General features: G+C 39.0%; 3 protein-coding genes across 6 annotated transcripts; 1 reads left to right on the forward strand and 2 right to left on the reverse strand.

Annotated features, from left to right (window-relative positions):
* Positions 1–29: 29 nt before the first annotated feature.
* vtna (vitronectin a) lies at positions 30–3,169 on the reverse strand. 2 transcript variants are annotated; one of them, XM_079611487.1, is made up of 9 exons: positions 3,017–3,169; positions 2,819–2,938; positions 2,337–2,726; positions 1,589–1,728; positions 1,266–1,422; positions 1,005–1,157; positions 484–924; positions 273–402; positions 30–168 (listed from the first exon to the last, which is right to left on the reverse strand). In XM_079611487.1, the coding sequence occupies exons 1-8, from the start codon at positions 3,108–3,110 to the stop codon at positions 281–283; spliced, it is 1,617 nt and encodes a 538-aa protein (XP_079467613.1). In that variant the 5' UTR covers positions 3,111–3,169; the 3' UTR covers positions 30–168; positions 273–280. The 2 variants fall into 2 exon arrangements, with proteins under 2 accessions (XP_079467613.1, XP_079467612.1); XM_079611486.1 differs by lacking the exon at positions 30–168 and having other exon boundaries at positions 247–402.
* Positions 2,167–14,905, forward strand: sarm1 (sterile alpha and TIR motif containing 1). 2 transcript variants are annotated; one of them, XM_079611481.1, is made up of 9 exons: positions 2,167–2,213; positions 4,545–5,061; positions 7,082–7,700; positions 9,341–9,553; positions 9,672–9,763; positions 12,031–12,354; positions 12,803–12,992; positions 13,252–13,373; positions 13,584–14,905. In XM_079611481.1, exons 2-9 carry the CDS (start codon positions 4,604–4,606, stop codon positions 13,726–13,728), a joined length of 2,163 nt encoding a protein of 720 aa, XP_079467607.1. In that variant the 5' UTR covers positions 2,167–2,213; positions 4,545–4,603; the 3' UTR covers positions 13,729–14,905. The 2 variants fall into 2 exon arrangements, with proteins under 2 accessions (XP_079467607.1, XP_079467606.1); XM_079611480.1 differs by lacking the exon at positions 2,167–2,213 and having other exon boundaries at positions 3,660–5,061.
* A 4-nt stretch (positions 14,906–14,909) lies between these two features.
* Positions 14,910–20,070, reverse strand: slc46a1 (solute carrier family 46 member 1). 2 transcript variants are annotated; one of them, XM_079611489.1, is made up of 8 exons: positions 19,949–20,001; positions 19,712–19,841; positions 19,508–19,623; positions 18,145–18,536; positions 17,606–18,066; positions 16,598–16,681; positions 16,354–16,510; positions 14,910–16,276 (listed from the first exon to the last, which is right to left on the reverse strand). In XM_079611489.1, the coding sequence occupies exons 3-8, from the start codon at positions 19,613–19,615 to the stop codon at positions 16,213–16,215; spliced, it is 1,266 nt and encodes a 421-aa protein (XP_079467615.1). In that variant the 5' UTR covers positions 19,616–19,623; positions 19,712–19,841; positions 19,949–20,001; the 3' UTR covers positions 14,910–16,212. The 2 variants fall into 2 exon arrangements, with proteins under 2 accessions (XP_079467615.1, XP_079467614.1); XM_079611488.1 differs by having other exon boundaries at positions 19,508–19,841; positions 19,949–20,070.
* Positions 20,071–22,343: the final 2,273 nt, after the last annotated feature.

Below are 22,343 nucleotides of genomic sequence, written 5' to 3' on the forward strand. Positions count from 1 at the left end.
CAGTAAATTCCTCTCATGCAATTTCTTTTATTCTCATTAAGTTCGTATATCTGTTTATTTGAAATGTTATCTTTTAGACTAAAAACTGCATGGTGTCCACTGAGCTTAATCAATCACCACAACAATCAGGAATATTTATAAATGATGTCGTTACAGTTGTGTAGAGATCTGTGGAGAGATTCTATTAGGCCTTACTTATCACCCTTATTTTTGACCTTACAAATGCAGCTTATTTTTGTATGTCTGTATGATATTAAATGGCAGTTGTTTACAGTTGGACTCATCTCTTTTCTGCTCCTGGCGTGTCTTTGCAGCCAAGCCAGTATTTTCCAATAGGTCTTGGATATGGAGGGTTTGCATAGTCAACCCGCTTCGTCCGGAGATTCACTCTGTAGTACATATCTGTAAAGAAATTGTTTTACATACTTATATAAGATAAATATACTGTAGGCTAATGTAATACTAACATTTCAATTTCAGTACCTCCTTTGAAGAAGTAGACACTCTGTAAGGGCTGACGCCTGTGCAGCACGTCGTGGACAATGTCTTCCGAAGGTTTGTATCTGTAGTCAGAATCGTAGTCATTTTGTCTATGATAATAGTCTCTGCGTCTGTCCTGATCTTGCCACCTGTCCTGCCCAAACCTCTGAGCATACTCATGTCCAATGCTGATGCCCCTCTCAGCCATAGTCTCCCAGTATGGGGACCTATTCTGCCTGCGCCTGGAGCCCCACTGCTGACCCCGCTGCTGCCCATACCGTTGGCCCCACTGCTGGTCCCAATCCTGCCGATTTCTGTCCTGACCCCTTCTGTTGGTCCATCTCAGAGAGACGTAGAGTCTGCCGGCTAGCACAGCATCCACAGGTGATTTGATCCCAATCCAGTCTTTGTTGATAAAGTGATGGCCACCGTGATGACTTTGGGCTGTTAAAAAAAAGCAATTAAAAGTTATGAAAGCTTTCCCAGGTGCATAATATTGATAGCATGCCCTAAAAAAGTATTACCTCCACCAAAGAGCTGGTTGAAGTGCTCAACCCATCGGTCGTAGTAAATATCAGTGTATCTGCTGAAGAGTGCTGAGGGAGATCTCAATGACATCTGAATGCACTCCTTATGGGATGGCTGGTGCTTGAACTCATACTGGTAATACTGGTCTCCTAGAAAGAAGAAACATATACTTTGTTTACTAAAGATTAATGAATATGAAAGTAAATCTAAATTCAATGTGAATATGTATATATATATATATTTAAGTTAGGTCTGACCTTTAAAAAAATAAACTTTCTCTTTGCCATGATGGCTGTGAGCAGGAATGGCAAAGGCAGCATCAAGATGGTCTGGTATCTTCTCAAATCCCACAGAAATGTCCCGTGGGAAGTCTTCATCTAGCACCCCATCATCAAACCTCCAGTATTTATTACCCTGGGAATAATATAATAAAATATTGTCTTTTTCAATCACGCATTAAACAGATTAAATAACTTTAATTAAACACATTTGAATTGTGACTATATAGGCTACTTTATTGTAAATAACACAAATAAACTGTTCACACTGTATACACTAAATCATTTGAGGTCATTCATACTTTGAAAATGTATGTCTTTCCTTGGCAGTTTGTGCGAGTGAAGGCGGCATCTATCGGACCTTTTATTCCCCAGATGTCTTCAATGAGCTTTGGGTACCCCGGTAATACTGATCTCTCATCAAGCTCAAAAAAATAATCTCCTGGTGACAAACATATCACATTTTTAATAAAACAAGTGTGTAAAAGAGAATAAATAAATATAAGAATAACAAATATTGAACCGTCATAAGAGTATAATTTCAGAACTACTGCAGAACTTTGTTTTATGATCTTACTACCTTTTTTTAACTTTTGTCTTTTATTTTCCTTTTACCTTACCCAATTTTTATTAATTTATATATATATATATATAATCTACCTGTAGTAAATATAATTTTTATTATTATATAAATAATATTTTTATATTGCTGTTGCCACAGTAGGTGGGTGTTGTGGCGCACGACGGAGTAGTAATGAACAGAAAGAGTCTTTAATAAATCCAACAGGGAATAAACAAACACAACCATGTTAAACTACGACAAGACAATGAAACACAGAAAACTGAAGACTTAAATACAAAGAGGACGATTGACTAAAACAGAACAGGTGTGGAGCTAATTAATAACCAAGGAAACTAGGAACTCAGGCAGGTAAAACAGGAACGGAACAGAAAAACAAATACAAATTTGACTAAACGTTACAACTGTAAAAAATGTAAAGTAATTTTGTATACTGTTTACATTTCTGTTCTTTGCTGTGAGGCACTTACCTCTGAATGCATATATAGAGCCGTTTTTGAGCTGCATGAAGGAGTCAAAGGGTCTGCCACTGCAGACCTCAGCGTCAGGGTCTTTGGCTTTTGTTGGCGTGGGATCAGCAGTTGAGGTTGTTCGTGCAGTTGTTGTTGGGGTCTTGATGGAGGGTAATGGAGGGGAATGTGTAGTTGGAGTGGCAGCAGTGGAAATCACTGGTGTTGGGTCATCATTTAACGTAGAATCCAAGACTTGAGGAGTTGGTGTTAATAGGCTGAATATATCAGCAAAGGTTGCTGGAGTAGGGGTGAAAATTCTTTGCTGTGATCTAGATCTCATTGGTACATCTGTGCTATTTGTCTCCTCATAATCATCCTCAGGGAAAGAAGGAAAGGTGTCTCCACGGGCTGGAACAAGAATAATTTCTCATGCATCTGTTTTGATCATTGCATTTCACATGTTTTTGAAACGGTTTATGAAACCACACTGGTAAACTTACTCCTAATGCGACATAAGGACTCATAGTCTGTGCAACAACTCTTGTAGTATGTGCACATAGAGTCACACTGGCAGTTCTTGGTGGCGTCAAACCCATTTTCACAGCGTTCAATACACGACTCTGACAGGAAGAAGAGCAAATTTCCAACGTGTAACAGAAAACATATATCAAATCGTTAAAAAAAGTAAGTGTTCTCACCTTGCTCAGCCGCATATGTGAAGAAAAGCAGTCCTAGCAGCAAAAAAAGCCTCATCCTGGTGTCTAGTGAATGTGACTGAAGAACTGAGACCATCAGGACCAAAGAGAAATCAGTGGATCAATAGATTCAGAGGTCACTCACCCTCTTTTGTTTGCTTATTTTTTGCAATATGTTTTCGTCTTTGTTCAAATGTAATCATTAAAACCAGACAAGGTTTTGCTTTCTATTAATAATAACAAAGACAAAGCTGTTTTGTGAGGACTACTTTATGTAACATTCCTTTAACTTGAATAATATTAACATTAATAAATCCGGTCAAAGTAAATGACTTTGGATGTTTTTGTGGATTACACTATTTTGAGTGATCCATTTAAAGGTATTACAAAACAAATAATGCTTGTTTACAACTTTCAAAATGTAAGATAAAGTCTGTTTAACAGAGTCCACCATGACATACTTTACTAGACTAATGTGCGAATGCACTACTAGGGACAAATAACCCTGTTGACTTCTGTAAATCATTAATAGGCCCATTGGACGCAGGTTACCATTCTGTAATCTGTCAACGTCTACACACAGACATAACCTTGCACAACTGCTTACAAACATGATATTTTTATTTTCTATTATGTTTTTATGTGGTTACTAATGTGTTCTGGGTGTTTAAAGCGTGTTGTTGTGCAGTTTCAAGGGTGTGGTTTCTGATGTGTTCCGACGGTGTTTACCATGTAACTTACTGTGCGGTTGATGGGGTGTTATGAGGTTGATACCCCCCCTAATTGCTCCCCTTTTGGTAGGTTTGGTGCATTATCGTCTTTCTCCAGCAGGTGGAGCCAAGCATGGCACTGAACAACACATGATACAGAATATCCAACCACACCCTAACTCTACCCACAACCCTATCCCTCCACCCCATTAGACGTCCAGAGAGGAGGAGCTAGACATCATTTGACCCTGCAGTGACTCAGTGAGCACCACTTTGATGCCGAGGTTGATTCTCCTCATCACTGGGCGGGTCTACAAACGGACGCTGAGGATGCTTGAGCATCCATTATCAACAATCTTGACTTAATTCAAAATATGACAGCATCATATTGTTATTTAACAAGTATCGCTTTAGTTTGCTTTCACAGTAGCCTAATCTCTCCGAATGTGGCAAAAGGACAGTGGAAATATTCGTCTTTGTCTGACAAGATCTGATCGTTTGCCAATGTAGCCTACACCAACAAACCGGCAAATTTTGTCTAATTTTTCCTCAAAGATCAAGTCATTCTTACAGCTTCATCTTGGTATTTGATGGTTTTTAAACTAGCTTGGGCATTTTCTAACGGTGGATTCGTAAAGGATCTTAAAGGCTTTGTAACGTCTCTGGCGTCATTTGCGTTTATTATTATTTTTCCTGACATCAGCAGGATTCTGTCGTTTGGTGCAAACAGTCGCTGTTAATGGATTAAACTGTTTCGTATTAATCGATTTGATAACGTAGGCTAATGAGTTAACCGCGACGTGATTATTTCTTTGTTACAGCTGAAAGACAAAGACACATCAGAACTGTTGTAACAACAGACAAACACCTGGCCTCCTACATGTTTTTGTCCCTCGTCGTTTCCATCAGCAAGATTTGCCGTTATTTCTCCATGTTTAGCTCCGAAAGACTTACGGTTCCTGGATATGTCAGTAGTCGGCTACACAACCGGAGGACGGGGTCCGACCCCAGGGCTGTGTCTCCGGGGATCAGCACCGACGTCCAGGCCGCGTTGGAAGTCTCTCTTCCTGCGTTGCGTTCCGCAGTCAAAACGCTGAAGTCTTCCAAAGATACAGGAGATATGGAAGAGACTCGCCGAGCCATTGCTGAGACTTTCCAGGTGGTTGAGGAGGCCTGGGTCCTGCCCGCAGTGGGTCGACGGGTAGCAGAGGAGATCTGCAACAGGATCCGGCTGGATGGGGGTCTGGAGCTGCTTTTGCAGCTGTTGCAGACCCCTGCTGTAGAAATCACCTATGAGTCTGCCAAACTGCTTGAGCAGATATTGGTCTCAGAAAACAGGTAAGGAACATAAAGTAGCCTAATATGTTGTTTAAATGGGCCCTGAAAAGTATTTGGACGTCAAGAATGAATGTCATTGAACCCAGCTAACAATTTCTGGTTCCCAGAAGAACTGTATTATAACGTTACCAGGCCCGGCTGCAGGATGAAATGACTGCAGGATGAAATGACTGAGGGGGCATGTGAAGTTGTAAATTGTTAAACTTTATACCATCAACGACAGATTTTTACTGCAGCGCTTCCTAAAAGATGCAAGTGCACAGGTAACCAGAAACTGATTAAAGCAAAGTTTAAACAGTGTAAGAAAAGGAAAAGCCTGCGTAATTTATTACGCATGAACTCTTTCACGCTTAAATTTAAAATATTCTAACTGACTCCTCGGAATTCGTTTTATTTTAGAACGTTCCCCTTTAAATGATTCCATGGCGACGCGTCATATAATTTGTCACGTGACACACCGCAGCCACAATATGACAGATGTATCGCTTTTATTTCCTTTTTTCAAAAACTTGCTTTTACCATGTCGTCAACTATCTGATATTCCGATTCTCAGAAATGTGTAGTGTAGTGAGTGTGTTTGATCGTTTAAAAACCTTTATAAATAGTAATCTTGATCTTGATCTACGTGAGATGGGCGCCACTATGTTTCTTTGCGCCGCAGTTCAGAGTCATCAGTTTCTTCCGAAATACATGTAAGAAAGTGGCCGGTGAAATGTGAGAAGAATAGAGTTAACTTTATAGTTATTTCCATGTTTGTTTGTCTGATATTAACACACGTCGGAAAATTACAGTTGAATAGATTGTTATTGCTGCTTCCACAGATATCAGTGTGTATTTTACAAACTCCAAATGTATTGTTTTACTAGTGCTTGCTTATATGTATTTAAATGTCTGAAACCTAAAATAAACATTATGAGGTTGAAAGCACTGCATAGTTGTGATATATGACAGCGCATGAGCTCGTCTGTCTCTGGCTCAGCGCCAGCCATAGCGCGAAAGCAGTTTGAATCTGGCAGTTGTCACATGAATATTATAAATCCCATATGTGGGACCGTACGGAGCCCCTAAAGGGACGTGGTGGTGGAATTTTTTTTAGGATGGGAGAACATTTTTTTTCCAAATCTTTTGCGTTCCCTCGCAAAACTTTTGCGTTCCCACGCAAAACCTGTTGTGAGCTCGGAGTCGGACAGACACTGTTTAATGTCCCGCTGGCAGTGTTTCAGAGCTCCGTACGTTAATGGAGCGTTTCATAGTGTTTGAACTTGGACTCAAGTCGAGGGAACGCAAATATCTTTGCGAGGGAACGCAAAGTTTCTCAGGGGGAACGCAAAAGTTTTGCAAGGGAACGCAAAAGATTTGGAAAAAAAATGTTCTCCCATCCTAAAAAAAATTCCACCACCACGTCCCATTAGGGGCTCGGTACTGTTAATGGCACAGAAATAAAAAAAACAATTTATGGTAGGCCTACCACACCGCTCAAAAGGTTAAACATTAGGGCAATGCCCCCTTTTGCCGCCTCGTGGCGCCGGGCCTGAACGTTACTTTAATGGGCCTATGTTAGACAACCAGACAAAAGACAACCAGCTCGTCCTCTCTGGAGCTCTAAGGGGGTGGAGCCTGGAGGGATAGAGTTTTGGTTAATGTCAGAGCCATATAGAGATATCTTCTCAATTTCAGAGCCCTGTGTATAGTAATATATTGGATAGAATATTAACCTCAATGGAAATCACATAAAAAATGTAAGGTGTTATGTGGAAGAAGTTCTGGAACACCTATTGCTTTAAATAGGTTTTAAACAGTTTTATTACTTTTGTTGCCATTTTTGTGAGCTTAAGGCCACTAAATCCTACTCTAAACTACATCCACTAAAAAGTAAAATGTAAATACAAAAGGGTCTTGTGTCATTTATTTGTAGGTGCTACTTGGTTGGATTATTATAGTAGGCCTATATTTGTTAACTTGGACAGAAGGCTTTTGCATCAGAATTCTTTTAAATGCTCGTTTTTGTATTTCTTTGCAGGGATTATGTGGCACGTATGGGCCTTGGGGTCATACTGAACCTGACCCGTGAGCAGGAGGACGCCCAGCTGGCACGAAGTGTGTCGGGCATCCTTGAGCACATGTTTAAACACACAGAGGAGACATCTGCGCAGCTCATCAATAACGGAGCACTGGACACCCTCCTGTACTGGTGCCGTGGAACAGACCCAACTGTACTGCGGCATTGCGCTGTGGCCCTGGCAAACTGTGCCATGCATGGCGGGCACAGCTGCCAGCGTCTGATGATCGAAAAACAGGCGGCCGAATGGCTGTTCCCTCTGGCGTTCTCCAAAGAGGACGAGCTGATCCGGTTCCATGCCTGTCTGGCCGTGGCTGTACTGGCCGCTAACAGAGAGATAGAGAAAGAAGTGGTGAAGTCTGGTACTCTGGAGCTGGTGGAGCCCTTCATCGCTTCCTTAGACCCTGATGAATTTGCACGCAACCTTTCGGACAGCGCAGACAGCATGCAGGGCCGCACGGCGACAGACCTGCAGCACTTGCTGCCCCTGCTGGACGGCACACGTCTAGAGGGGAAATGCATCGCCGCGTTCTACCTGTGCGTGGAGACTAGTATCAAGTCCCGTCAACGTAATACCAAGGTCAGACAGACACTATCGCTTCTGTAGGCCTTCCCCAACTAACACATTTTTTTTCCAATGAACTCTTTGCTAATGTTCCCATTAAGTTACGTTATTTTTGAATGTTCTCAGAGCATTGAAAACATAGAGTTTTTTAAATGTAAAAAAACGGTTATGTGAATGTTAGAGAAAACATTAAGGAAATGTGTTATCTATTTGATAATTTTGCAAGTACTATGGGAACGTTGCATTTGAATTTTCTCTAAAGTAAACTATCTGAAAAAAAAGTAAAAAAAAGTAAGTAGTAACGTTTTAAAAACATTAGACTAATGCCCAACTAAAATGTTTCAAAAAACGTTCCATGAATGAAATATGAAAAATGAAATTCATTTTTTGTGCTAATAATGTTATTAAAGGTTGTATCAGCGATTTCAGGCCCAAAAATAAATGATCACATGCATCTAATCTTTCCTAACGATCCGCTAGCTGCCCGCCCCATAAGCAGGCTGTCAAAAAAACGCATCTCTGTAGGCAGCCTAGGCTCTGAGATCTGCACACAAAAACAATTGGTTTTACCAACCACTCAAAACCAAAATAAATAGTGTTCAACCAATCACCAACAGGGGCTGGGTGTTGTAAGGTTTTGCGCTCGTGCACGCGAAGTCGGAGCTGAAGAAGTCAGCGTCTCAATGAACAAGAGAAATTGAACATGGGGCTGAGTCAATCCCCAAGAGGAGGAGGAGGATTAGGGCGAGTGAATACCATCGTGTTTATTCCAAGACACGGCTTCTTCTTCAGCTCCGACTTCGCGTGCACGAGCGCAAAACCTCACAACACCCAGCCCCTGTTGGTGATTGGTTGAACACTATTTATTTTGGTTTTGAGTGGTTGGTGAAACCAATTGTTTTTGTGTGCAGATCTCAGAGCCTAGGGTGCCTACAGAGACGCATTTTTTTTGACGGCCTGCTTATGAGGCGGGCAGCTAGCGGATCGTTAGGAAAGATTAGATGAATGTGATCATTTATTTTTGGGCCTGAAATCGCTGATACAACCTTTAAAGACCAGGTAACTTTAACAAAAGTTTTATTAACGTTACTGGAAGAACACTTGTTCATAACTTTGTCAGAATGTTCTGAGAGTGTTCCCTGTTAGCTGCAATGTGTGAGAGCATGTGTCTTAGTATATTATATATTCACAATATAATCTCTCTCTCTCTCTCTCTCTCTCTCTCTCTCTCTCTCTCTCTCTCTCTCTCTCTCTCTCTCTCTCTCTCTCTCTCTCTCTCTCTATATATATATATATATATATATATATATATATATATATATATATATATATATAAAAGGTTTATTGAATTAATACAGAGATATATAGTACTGCGACATGAGAATAAGTAATATATAAAATTAAATATTCATACATTTAATAAATCAATAAATCAGGTTAAATCCTGGACCTTTCTACCCGGGAATTTCAGGAGAGTGGAGCTGTTCAGGGTCTGATAAAAAAATAAAAAATTTTAATAAACAAATCGAATAAAAATTATTATATGATATAAAAACATAACATTATAATCATATAATAACTAAGGCACAAGTATACAAAATATATAAAGTATATTCATACATTTAATGAATTAAGTATTGTATCTTTCTACTCAGATATTTCAGGAGATTGGGGCTGTCCAGAGTCTAAAGAGGATCGTCATGTACTCCAGTAATGCCACTGTCTGCTCTTTGGCTAAGCGGGCCTTAACAATGATGAGTGAGGACGTCCCGAAGCGTATCCTGTCATCTGTACCCAACTGGAAGAGTGGAGAGGTGCAGACCTGGCTTCAGCAGATTGGCTTCAGTGCATTCACTGAACGGTTTCAGGTTTGTACACAGCTCCTATGTCCTGTTCAGCTGAACAAGATAAAGGTGAAAGTTATGATGATATCATGCCGATGTTTGCTGTGGACTTAATCACAGTTTTCTGCACCATATCTCTCAGGAACTGCAGGTGGATGGAGATCTGCTGCTCAATATCACAGAACAGGATCTGATCCAGGATCTGGCCATGACATCTGGACTCACTCGGAAGAGGTTAGTACTACTTAAAGGGGTCATGACATGGTTTTTTAATTTGTATTATTATGTTCCCTTAGGTGCAATTATAGTATTACTATAGTTTTACTTTTAAAATGTATTGATTTATGAATTTTTCCCACCCTGTTTCTCATCCTCTGATTCAAACAGTCTGTTTTGGGGGTGTTTCCCCTTTAAGAGTTCAGTGTTAACGCCCACTGTTATGATTGGCTAACGTCAGTGCCTATGCATCAATTATTAACGCCCCCAGCCAGAACATTTGCGGATTCGGCGCAACTGTTTAATAGCGGGTGATGCATGCAAAGCGATGGCTCTTGCAATGATAAAACCTTATTATGTTTGAGCCGGAATCAGAGGAAAATTAACTATCACCACAACAACGAAGACTGGATCAGCCCGTGTCCACATGGAAAGCGAAACTATTTTGAATTAATAAAAAAATTGTAACCCGAGACACTTGAAAACGGATTATTGTTGCATAATTATGCTAACAGTTTAACATTATTTAACTAATTTCAATGAAATGATAGGGTGTACCACAGACAAAAATGCATGCACAGGCCATCTTTGAAGAAGCAGCATTGATAAAGGCAACATTTTTAATTTTCTATCACATGTAGGCCTACTAGAAAGGCGACATATTTTCAAGATTCTCTTATACAAATGTGTTTATACTAGCCAGTGATAAAAAGTACGTTTGCATCGTTGTTGTTGAGCCCAGAATAGTCGGCACGGACTTATCCTTGAGCCACAGTTTTCTAGCAAAGCCAGCATCATATTGGGATTTTTTCTCAAAACAGTCATCCTTAAAATGTAACGTTATAGAACAAACGCTTAAATTAACACTGCAGTGACTGGGACGTCCGCAAAAAATAAAGTGCATCCATTTTTCCCTGACGTCTGGGTGTTTCGGCAGCGTATTCAAATATGTTGTTTGTCCACAGCCAGGAACAGCACATCTGCGCGGCATCGTCAACTCGCTGTCCGTCGACTGAACACTTGTGAGGCGCGCAGCGCGCGGGGCGACAACGATACGAAATTAGCGTAGTTGTCTTGCGCTTAAAGCGTAGTTGTCTTGTGCCGGAGGCGGTCATATGCAAACGCTGGTACGTCACTTCGTACCGTGACGTCACTTCTTACCATGGATCCAGAACGAGCTGTATTTAGAGCTTGATTAAATAAATGATTCGTTTATAATGGGGAGGACGTCTTAAGCTATGAAACTTGCAGGACGTTTTAATGGTACAAAGACCTCTTATATACCAAAAGATCAAGGCAAATTTGGTTTCTCATGTCATGACCCCTTTAATTCTTGGAAAAGTATTATTTCTTAAAAAATATTAATATAAATGGTCATAATCATAATCATAATTAGGGTTCAAAAGATTACAAATCTAATTTTAACTTGGAAATGAAAAGAAATAAAAATTATTTTAAAGAAATGTTATAATGTACACTGGGGGGGTCACAAGTTTAGAATAATTAACATTTTTAAATGTTTTTGAAAGAAATCTCTTATTGTAATGATTTGGCGGACTCAGAGGGATCCATTTGCAGCTTTTATTAGAGTGGTCAACAGGCAGGGTCAAATAGCAGCAGACAGAACAACGGAGAGAACACAGGGCAGATCGGGGTCACAGGCAGAAGTCGAGGCAGGCGGCAAAAGGCTAGGTCCAATAGGCAATCCGGGTCAAGGCAGGCGGGGAACAATCAGAGGTCGGTATAAACAGTCCAAGGTGAGAAACAGAACAGCAAACACAGGGATAAATGCTTGGAGTTGAAAGCCAGGGCAATACAATACTTCGCAATGAACTGAGAGAGAACGGGGTTTATATGTGTGAGTGTGGATGAGCTGCAGGTGTTTGTGTAATCAGTTCCAGGTGAATGAGATGATGAGTGCTGATGAGTCCGGGCAGTGAAATGGGAAATGTAGTTTGTGAGGAAGTGATCAGTCTATTGTGGAGCGCCCTCTGGTGGCTCTAGAGGGCACTCCAGCTGGTAATCGTTACACTTATCATGCTCACCAAGGCTGCATATATTTGAACAAAAATACAGTAAAACAGTAATATTGTGAAATTATTACATATTAAAACGTGAATATATTTTCAAATGTGATTAATTCCTGTGATAGTAAAGCTGAATTCTCAGCAGTCATTACTTCAGCCCCAGTGTAAATTGAAATGAAAAAAAAGAGGCAAAATAGAGGCATTTTATCATAACCTGTTTAATTCTTCTGTAATAATTCTCTGATGACCTCCGTACAGGTTTCTAAGAGATCTGCGTGTACTGAAGACCTACGCCAACTACTCCACATGTGACCCCAATAACCTGGCAGACTGGCTGGCCGATGTAGACCCGCGATTCCGTCAGTACACCTACGGCTTAATTCAGTCTGGAGTTGATCGGAACAATATTGCCAAGATTACAGACGAACAGTTGCTGTCTGACTGCCATGTAGAGAATGGCATCCACCGTGCCAAGATCCTTTCTACCGCCAGCTGCCCTGCTAAACAGCAAACTGATTCCCAGCCCGAGGGCCCTGATGTGTTCATCAGCTACCGTCGCACTACGGGTTCACAGCTCGCCAGGTCAGACCACAAATGAGATGGATCTTATCCATCTTATCATCATCTGTTCATTTACCAAAGTTCCATTTTAATAACAATTACATTTAATTATAACAATTTAATAACCATGCACATTTATCCTATTAGTATCCTAACCCTAACCCTATTTTTAAACATTTTGATTATTACTTTGCCATGTAACTCTTAAAGTTAGTCTTTAAAATCACTTTTAATTTATTAACGTCGTTAAATGTAATCTTGACTGCTCTCTTGAATTGTCAAATGCAAATTTCAAAATATAAATCCATTTTTTATACTGTGCATACTGTGAAAAATGGATTTACCATTTGTTGCTTTTCAAAATCATTGTTTTTTTTTATATTTTTATTTAGACAAAGTAGTACAGAATTTTAATATCAACCATTTATTGTTTTGAAATAAACCCTAAATTTCTTTTCTTTCTCCGCAGCCTACTGAAGGTGCATCTACAGTTACATGGTTTCAGCGTCTTCATCGACGTGGAGAAACTGGAAGCCGGCAGGTTCGAGGAGAAGCTGATCACGAGCGTGCACCGAGCACGAAACTTCATCTTGGTGCTGTCAGCCAATGCGTTGGACAAATGTATGGGCGACGTGGCTATGAAAGACTGGGTTCATAAGGTCAGAGGGAGAAACCCTTTCTGTGATTAAGCTTTACTTTTATAAATGAAGTCATTTTTACACTGATCACGTACAAAATGCTGCACTTCAACTGGAAAACTGAGAAGGCTTCAGTCATCATTACCTAAATCCCTACTTGAGAATCCATAAATCTATTCTCAGAAAATGCCAAAACGCCCTTCTGCCAACACTTAGAAGTATGTAATTATGTGTATTAATATTGTCAGTGAGGCTAAACGATTTAATTTGTCATCCACAGGAGATTGTCACCGCTCTGAATGAGAAGAAGCACATTGTTCCTGTCACTGATAACTTTGTGTGGCCCGATCCAACCTCTCTGCCGGAGGACATGAGGACCATTCTCAAATTTAATGGCATTAAGTAAGTGAACATTCCCTCTCACTAAACATGTTAGTGCAGTTACTCTTTAACATATAATATGTACTGCTGTAGTTTTTGCCTGCTCAGTAACTTGCCGTGGTTAAAATTATACACCAGATCCATATCTAATTAGAGCTTTTATTGTACAGATTTGTATACTAATCTAATTGGAAAAATAATGAATGTAAATCTTTTCTCTTAATGTCACAGGTGGTCCCATGAGTATCAGGAAGCCACTATCGACAAGATTCTGCGCTTCCTACAGCCAAGATGCGCTTCTAAGACAGCGCAATGCCCAAGCCAAGAGCAACCAGATGCTGCAAAAACAGACAACAAAGAGCCAGAAATAAAATAATGTTGCGTTCCCAATAATGGCCATCATGTAACCAGAACAGTCCTGTTAACCCTCAGAGGCCAGTGTTTCTTTGGTTTTCTTTGCATGTAGCTGGTCCACATAGATTATGGTTGAATTTTCTTGGAGAATTTCTTTAAATAAATGTAACCTACCCAGAGACGCAATGGAAATTTAAAGGTGCGGTCGTATTAGGGACATTTTGGCAAAATTTCACGGGCAAAAAAGTCACGCGTCAATAGAGTAGTGATGTATGATTCACAGCTTACACAGTCACTTTCAAACAAGCCAGCTTTCTAGTGGTCAATGTGGCGAAACTTGAAACCTGTTGTCAAATCTACATAGGGAAATATTTTACCCTCACACAAAATTTGCGATTGCGTTGGATTCCGAACAACAATAAATGTGACCGCACCTTAAGGATTGTTCTAATTCTAAGAACATTCCTCAAATGCAGTAATCATACTAGCTATGTACTGACCATGTTCCCAGAATTGAGTGGGATGTTTCTGTAACTCAGGAAGTTGAATCGATTTCTGCATTATCAATCGTATCTATGACATCAGCATAAAGCATAACCGATCTCTGTTTATATGATAGATAATACTAGATAATCTTATAGCATTACCAATTGAAATATTTTAAAAAGCCTTATGAAATGTTAATTTTTAAATTTTTCTGGATTTGGTTTGCAGTAGGTTATTAAAAGCGTCAAATACACTGTAGTTCCATAAAAAGAGTTTCTGTTATTCTTTCGTGACTAATTACAGGTTATGTTATTTTATTATATACCGTGCATCATTCACAAAGCAAATAAAAAAAATGTTCACATCTAAATCATAATGGTCATTCATCACCTCATGCAGTATTAGAAAAAAAATCCTTTTAGACAGTTACATGAATGAAATACTGCTGTAGAGGCTTTCTTAGGATTTGCAAGGATATTATGCAGCAGATTTGTGTCACTGATACATTTTCAGACACTGTGAAGATTCAACAGGTCAAGGAAAATGCTAATGAACATTTACTAACACCTCTTGACACCTATAGCTTTATCCTGCTATTGATTTCCCTACTGTTGCCTTATGATGTTTGCCAGTCTGTCTTACATGTCTTATTCAACGTGTAAAATCTGTACAATGAAATGTTCTTTTTGAGAAATAAACAGCAATAAAACTGGTTTTGGAAAAAATTATTTATATATGTAAATCATACATATTCTGCATATCCACATTTTTGTTTCACAAAAAAATGGTGTGTTGCACTGTACTTAAATATTACATTACAAAACCGCTGAGATAAACGATTTGACACTTTCAGACAAGCACAAAGCACAAGATGTAATCTTCACTTCCTGTTAGTATACTGCAAACGACACAGACAAGCGTCTTTCAAGAGTCTCCTCAAATAAATCCGTTTTATTTCAGATAACTAGAACACAACTAACATGGGGAAGCATTTAAATGTTGTGAATTAATGAGTGATAAAAGTATGTTAAGTGAGTTGTCTTCAGTAATAATAGAAATAGTTTAAATTGCCATTTGTTATGTTGTTCGGCTTTAAGAATAAATTTCCCATAATGCTTAGGGGGAGAGTGCACAGTGAAGAAAAGAGAGGCGAGAGACATGACTGATTCAATGTGTGTGCAATGGATCTCTGTATAAATCTACACAAAACTTCAGTAAACTGAATTTTTATGCAAGTGGCAGTGGTCATTATTTCTTACAAAGAAGAAAAGACACAAGATTAAAAAGGTTGAGGTTAACATGATGAGGAACAATACAGTGATTACAGAGGTTTCTCAAACACTGCCCCGGCACCTAGTGGTCGGCAGATAATTACGACCCAAACTCACGCCATTGGTTGAGCTAATGTTGCTGTGTCGGGCTGGTCAGGAAGCTGAAACAATGTTTAGATAGCACCAGTCACAGTGTTTACACTTTTTGTGGAAATCCACATACCTATGGCTTACTCACAATTGTCTCTACACACATCCGCTTAAAAACCAATGTAATGTATTACTGTGATCCAAAGCTCCTTTCTTTAGCGTCACATGATCCTTCAGAAATCATTCTAATATGCTGATTTGGTTCTTGAGAAAAATTATCAATGCGGAAAACAGTTGTGCTGCGTAATATTTTTGTGGAAACAAATCGAATAGAGGGTCCAAAAAAACAGCATTTATTTGAAATATAAATATTTTGTAACATCACATTTTTACTGTCACTTTTGATCAATTCAATGTATCTATGTGTAATAATGTATCTATAATAATTTATTTTAGAAAAAAAATCCTTTTGGTCAGGAATGTTGTTCTTGGCAAAGTCACGGCAACCTGCATGCCCAAGTCATCACGAGTTGGACACAAGTCCATTTTTGTGCGCGCTAATGACAATCAGCTTTAGGATCCCAGTTGTGCAGCAAATCATTGCTTATTCTTGGACTCATTCTGTCCTTTGCTGTTCTAGAAAAACTCTGAGTCAACTGTCAGGATATTGCAGAGCCTTCTCCGTTTGTTCTGCTCTCTCTCTTCTCCTGGCAACCCAAGCCCCTGTACACATCATAATAAAAATATGTTATTCATTCTCAAACTGAGAGTCTAAATGACAATCTTTGAGGGGGTCTTACCCAATAATGCCAGCTGGTATGAGGAGGATGACGGCCCCAAAGAGGAAAGGGAATCCCTTCATGAAGTGTAGGGTGGCAGGGTACAGAGAGTTAAAAACCCCACTAGATACTAGTGAGCACAGACCTTCCACACACGCCACTGAAGCAAACAGAGCTCCTGAGACAAAATAATAATAATAAAACATGTTATTCCATTTCATTCTAAAGGTTACTAATTTGTGACAAAACGCTATCCTTGTTTCACCTTGTTCTGAAGGGTCCACCAGCTTGGACAGTTTCGATCTCAGGACTGGGGTAGAGGCCATAAAAAGGAAGCAAAGGCCATATCCTGACAAAGACAGATAGATAAGCAACTTCTGCAAGTTAATTTCCTTGATTCACATTTACCTAGTTCAGCCACTGGAGGAAAGCGTGAGGTTGCATCATCACTGCATTTATTTCGAAATGTCAAGGAAGAGTGTCTTGACCTTTCTCCTGTAATATAGGCCTAATCTAAACAGTAGAACATTAACATAATGTCTTATAGTCACTCTGGAAAAGTGTCAGTTAAATAATGTTACTTTTCAATCATTGTTTTCTGACATTTTGCTGTGCCGTTTTGTACAAGTAAACCTTCAAACTCTTGTTAACCAGTAAATAATCAGTTTTAAACAGCAGAATGCATTCAATCAATAAATAAACATCCATATAAAAATATAACTATAACATTCATAATAAACATTTGAATAAAATTGTATGTTCATAAAATATATTATACATAATTATACACACTTATAACTACATGAGTTTGATGTCAGTAATTTTTTTTATAAGATTTGCATTAAATTGATCAAAAGTGACAAAGAATTTTCCATTGGTACAAAAAAATAATAATCAAGAAACCCTGAAAGGATGTTACGGTCTTTAAAAAATATTAAGCAGCGCAACTGTTTTAAATATTGATAATGTTTCTTGAGCACCAAATCAGCAGAATGATTTCTGAAGGATCATGTGATGCTTCAGGTGGCTGCTGAAAATTCAGCTTTGCCATCACAGGAATAAATGGAATGTTTATATTAAAATAGTTTTAAAATAATGAATACATTAAAATTATATTACAATATTACTGTATGTGTTTTCACTGTATTTTTTATTAAATTAATGCAGCTTTGGTGAGCATAAGAGACTTCTTTCAAAAATATTTTAAAAATCTTACCGACCCCAAACTTTTGAACGGTAAAATTGAATATAAATTGAACATAGAATATCTTACCGGTAAACATCAGAGGTGTTGTGTCAGCGATTGAAATCACAATCAAGCCAACAATGTTAGAGGTAAGGCCCACCACAGCCACCCAGGAGTCCTCCAGACAGCATTGCATGGCCCTGAGTCCCATCAGGCTAGTGAGGTAGGCCAGATTCTTGGCCGCAGAGCCATAACCAATCAGCTCTGGACCCCAGCAGAGCGGAGCACTCAACTCATAGAGCACATAGAGGTCACTGCAGCCCAAATGTACAGACACGACCAAAAAGAAGCAGAAAATGTAAAACCATAGTTTAGTTCTGCGCCCCTGTGGCGTGTCAGATTCATAGAGTTGGTAGATGGCCCGGTGATGCCTGGTGGAGAGGAGTTTTGCCCCGGGGTCAGGGGTGACGGTTTCAGGCACAAACAGGTATGTGTAGAAGGCCGCTGCAAGATTTGTGGCCAATACTAGCCAGAAAGGGTTGATATACCTGGAGGGAAACATGACGTTGTTGTTTTTTGACAGAAATATTAAACTTTTATTTTATGTTTGAAAAGCTGCCGAGTACCCTTGTGCCCGTCGCCACAGTCCTCCGAGGATGCTCGCAAACATGCCAGACAATCCCAGACAAGCCTCTAGTATTGCCACACGAAAGGTGCGAGAACCCATGCCAGTCGTGTCGGCCACATACGCAAAGCAACCAGCCAAAATGGCGTTGAAGTCCCCGGAGAGGCCGCTGCAGATCCTCCCAATAAGGAACCAGAACACAGGCAGCTTCAGGTACATTACAATCAAATAAACGGCCGCCTGAACAGCCAGGCCAAGGGATGGGATGATCAGAACCATACGACGACCTCCACGGTCACTCCACGAGCCCAACAGGGTCACCATAATCAGCCCAACTAGAAAACCCCCCAAATTGATGTACAGGTTCCAGTGTGCAGTCAGAGTCTCCACTTCCTAGACCAGGGAAATAAATTACATATTTAAGTTCTCTTTTGAAACATATGTAGCCTAGCTTTTTAGTATTTGAAACACAACAGCCTCCTTTAGTGGCAAGTGTGATAATGTAATAACAACTCCCGGTTCAATATATAATAAAATAATTGTTAATCCACTGGTACAAGAACCGGTTCATGTGTTATTCGTTCAGAAATAGGATTACACTGATCCAAATTTTAGTTTTACTAATAATTTAAAAAAAGCCATTCATAACACTGGCCGTTACAAGGAGTCATATGTTCGGCAATCGAAATACTGGTTGCGCTGATGTTTTTTGATCCACTAAAAGAAAAGGTTCATAAAAGTCATTATTTCGGGAATCTGGATTAGGTCCCCCAAATCGTTTAGGGTAACGTTAGGCTAAATTACACTGGTCCAATTTTGTGATTCACTAAAAGAACAGCCTCAGAAGTGTCATTCGTTCGGGAATCGAACACTGACCCTGGTAGCGGTGTATATTTTCTTTTATACCTTTCTTTTTGATTTACTAAAAAGAAAAGGCTTCAAATTGCAATTTGTTTGGGAACCAGACTTTATCGCAAAATAACGGTTTTACAATGGTGCAATTTTGTGATTCACTACAGAAAGAATCGGCTCGTAAGTGTCAATCGTTTGGGAATCGAACCATGGTACTGTAGCTCTGTATATTAAGAGCTATATTAAGTCACTAAAGAAAAAAAAGGTTTATAACAGTCATTCGTTCGGGAATTATCGAACTACACTAGATGCGCTAACGTTATTCTGTGTGTGTTTTTGACTCACTACAAAGAACCGACTCAAAAGTGTCATTCGTTCGGGAATCAAAATACAATGGGCGCGCGCAGAGTGTTTTTGATTCAATAAAAGAACCGGCTGATTTAGGAATGAAAAACGGTTCTTCTCCGTTTATGGTTCCAAACCAAGACGACAACGTGTCAAATATCTGTTACCTTCAGCAGAGGGTCGTGTACCGTAGCATTACATCCTCCTCCCTTTGTTCCATTATAACCCACATCTTCACTGAGACGTTCCCACAGGTACTGCGTGTTTAGAGGCATCTGGAGAGCTATGGAGAACATGGACAGGAACAAAACGGGCTCCACGGTCACGGAAAATGGACACGAACACGGCGGAGGAGGTTTGTTTTGTGTCACCTTAAAACAACAACAGACTTTGCTGGAGTCACCCGACTCCGAGTCCTCCGCAAGAATAGCGCTTGTATCTGATTCATCCATGATTTAAAGCTTTCCGAGCCCAAGTGCTGAAATCACACAGACGACAAATCTGCACGAGAAAAGAGTGTTAACATAACTTAGTCTAAACCATAGACAGTAAAAAAAAGTCTGAACAGACAGCAACCGCAAACAGCTGACATTCAGAATGTGACTTACGGAAGCCGTCCGTGAACTGTCTTCAGCAGTTTGCCGTGCTTCTGGCGCCCTCTTTTGAATCACATATGAAACTCATCTTTAGGCTATTATGTTTGGTGCATATCGTAAAAGGCTATTATATTATATATACTTTCACAGAAATTTCCAGACATGAGTATAGCACATTCTGCAGGTAAAGTAAAAACATATTGGAATGTAGCCTACTAGTAAAACAATTCTATAATAATGGGAAAGAAAAAAATATATTTATTTGTTCATTTACATTTACATTTACGCTAGATTATGATTCACGTAATAATAGGATTCAAAAATCTTTTGAGTAATCATTTTTAAGAGGAAGGCCCCTGGTTTAACCTCAAATAGGATTTGCAGATTGCAGGCTGATATGATATATTGATTTTACTCGCACACAGGAATACATTTTTTTTAATTCTTCATGAAATCCAGTCAATCCAGATTCAAACTAATCTACTATTTTATGTGTATAAGTAATTTCCTTTGCAATATAATGATTAAGATTATTTATTTGTGTGTATTCAACTGGATAGAATAAATAATTCGCTTTTGATTCTCTGAAATGTTTCATGGAATGCTTTAACAATAGGGAATTATATGATCAACTGTTTCACTTTATACTTTTATGAATACATTTTTTTTTTTTTTTACAATTTAAAAATGTTTTGTGTGTGAGTTTAAATGTAGATGGAGGACTTGAATTATTATCAGAGGAAATAAAAGGTGAAATCCATCCATGGTAAATTTAACTTATCACTAGTGTCCGCATTGCACTTAGAAAGTATAGCCTATACTTTAAAATAACTTGCCGTTTCAAGTCATTAAAATGTTAGCAGTAAAATATATGTGACATTGTCCTAATAAGGGAGTGCCATGAGAACGTTTTTTTTTCTCTGTGGGACCTTCAGCTCCTTTGATAATATCTATGAGATCATGTTGCAGCAACAGAGAGAACGAAAGATGTACTATTCCTCTTTTAAGTGCACTTTGGTATTTGATGAAACCAAGGTAATGACAGCTATTCAGTTCAGCTCCTCTTTAGAGACAAATTGCAGAGACGTACACAAACACTTGAGCTTCTTAAGATAGACCTATATGTTCTCAAGAAACATAAATGGCATGATGCTGGAAATGTTTTTATGTTGTCATGAGCATTTCAGACAGTAAATATTTAATATTATTTAAAACAGTTTAAGAATCCAATACACACTGTAAAAAAAATTAAGCTTGACAAAAAAAAAATCTTAGTACTAATTTCCCCTAGCTTTTTCTTGTTGACTCAACATTTGTAAATAACAGTTATACAAACTGAAAATAAGTTGTCTGTGATACAAAAAACGTTTAGTTGAGTCAACTTGACATAATTTGTTTTCTGGAGAGGTGCAACTATTCTGTAACAAATCCTTTGTAGTTGAGCCAATTCAATCCAATATCTATCTCACATGCTGTACCAGGTTCATCTTTTAACATTTAATTCTGACACAACACCTACAAATTAAACATGCAAAACTAGTTTGGGTAAATTAAACAAATCTTTGAAAATTTTATAATCACAATAAGTCATAATCCACCATTAACATAAAAATGCTTTTGTGAATTTACTTTACTGAATCGAAACATAAAAAAACCCTTGACCTGCCAGTAATAATAATAAATAAAGCATTTTTAATTGCTCAATATTTATTTCACATTCAATCTGCCTTCCTGTCAAATTGTGTAATCAATAGTGTGTCTCCCCCTTGTTTAGCCCTTTGCTCCACCCTTGCTGTCAGTTTGTCACACAGTGGGAAAAGAGCTCTGTAAGTTTGCCAGAGGCATTTTCATTTTAGTTGCTGTCTTTCAACCTTTTACCTTTATAAATGCAAGCATTGTTTTTAACCAAAGATGGGTTTTTGGCTTGAGAGATTTTTGTGTGATTTTCTCTTCACGCATGTGCAAGAATTGGCCAATTTGGATATGAAAGCCCAAAACAGTATAATTAAGTAATTAATAATATATTTCCAGCACTGTAAATCTTTAGGCTTGTGCATTTTATTTACAATATATTGTTGAACCCTCACCATTTATGAGTCTAGCGTGTTTGGTTGTGTATGCCACTTACCTTTGACAGAAAATATTATTGAATATTGCCCTAAAGGCATTCTAGGTGACTGTGGTCATTCCTGTTAGACACCTTCTTGCACTGTTTCCCATCTCACTTTCTGGTGACTTCAGTTTGGAACATGCATATAGAAATGAATAGAAAGGCACTTCCAGAGCAGAAGTACCTGCAGCTCTCAATAGGGAGGGATGAGCCTGAACGTGTGTTATACTGCCAGCACTGACGGCACAACTGCCCTCACCAGCACACACACCCAGAGGGCCCGAATGATGAGTGAGA

Source organism: Phoxinus phoxinus (assembly GCF_949152265.1).
Source record: "Phoxinus phoxinus genome assembly, chromosome: 4".
Taxonomy (NCBI): domain Eukaryota; kingdom Metazoa; phylum Chordata; class Actinopteri; order Cypriniformes; family Leuciscidae; genus Phoxinus; species Phoxinus phoxinus.

Coding starts and splice junctions, on each gene's coding strand:
- slc46a1 (XM_079611488.1), bottom strand. CDS start 19,792: ATGGATGAATCAGATACAAGCGCTATTCTTGCGGAGGACTCGGAGTCG. Junction 16,511..16,597: donor GGTGGACCCTTCAGAACAAG/GTGAAACAAGGA, acceptor ATTTTGTCTCAG/GAGCTCTGTTTGCTTCAGTG. Junction 16,277..16,353: donor ATACCAGCTGGCATTATTGG/GTAAGACCCCCT, acceptor TGATGTGTACAG/GGGCTTGGGTTGCCAGGAGA.
- vtna (XM_079611487.1), bottom strand. CDS start 3,110: ATGGTCTCAGTTCTTCAGTCACATTCACTAGACACCAGGATGAGGCTT. Junction 1,729..2,336: donor CTCTATATATGCATTCAGAG/GTAAGTGCCTCA, acceptor GTTTGTCACCAG/GAGATTATTTTTTTGAGCTT. Junction 1,158..1,265: donor GAAAGTTTATTTTTTTAAAG/GTCAGACCTAAC, acceptor TCTTCTTTCTAG/GAGACCAGTATTACCAGTAT.
- sarm1 (XM_079611481.1), top strand. CDS start 4,604: ATGTTTTTGTCCCTCGTCGTTTCCATCAGCAAGATTTGCCGTTATTTC. Junction 9,764..12,030: donor TCTGGACTCACTCGGAAGAG/GTTAGTACTACT, acceptor ACCTCCGTACAG/GTTTCTAAGAGATCTGCGTG. Junction 12,993..13,251: donor TGAAAGACTGGGTTCATAAG/GTCAGAGGGAGA, acceptor TGTCATCCACAG/GAGATTGTCACCGCTCTGAA.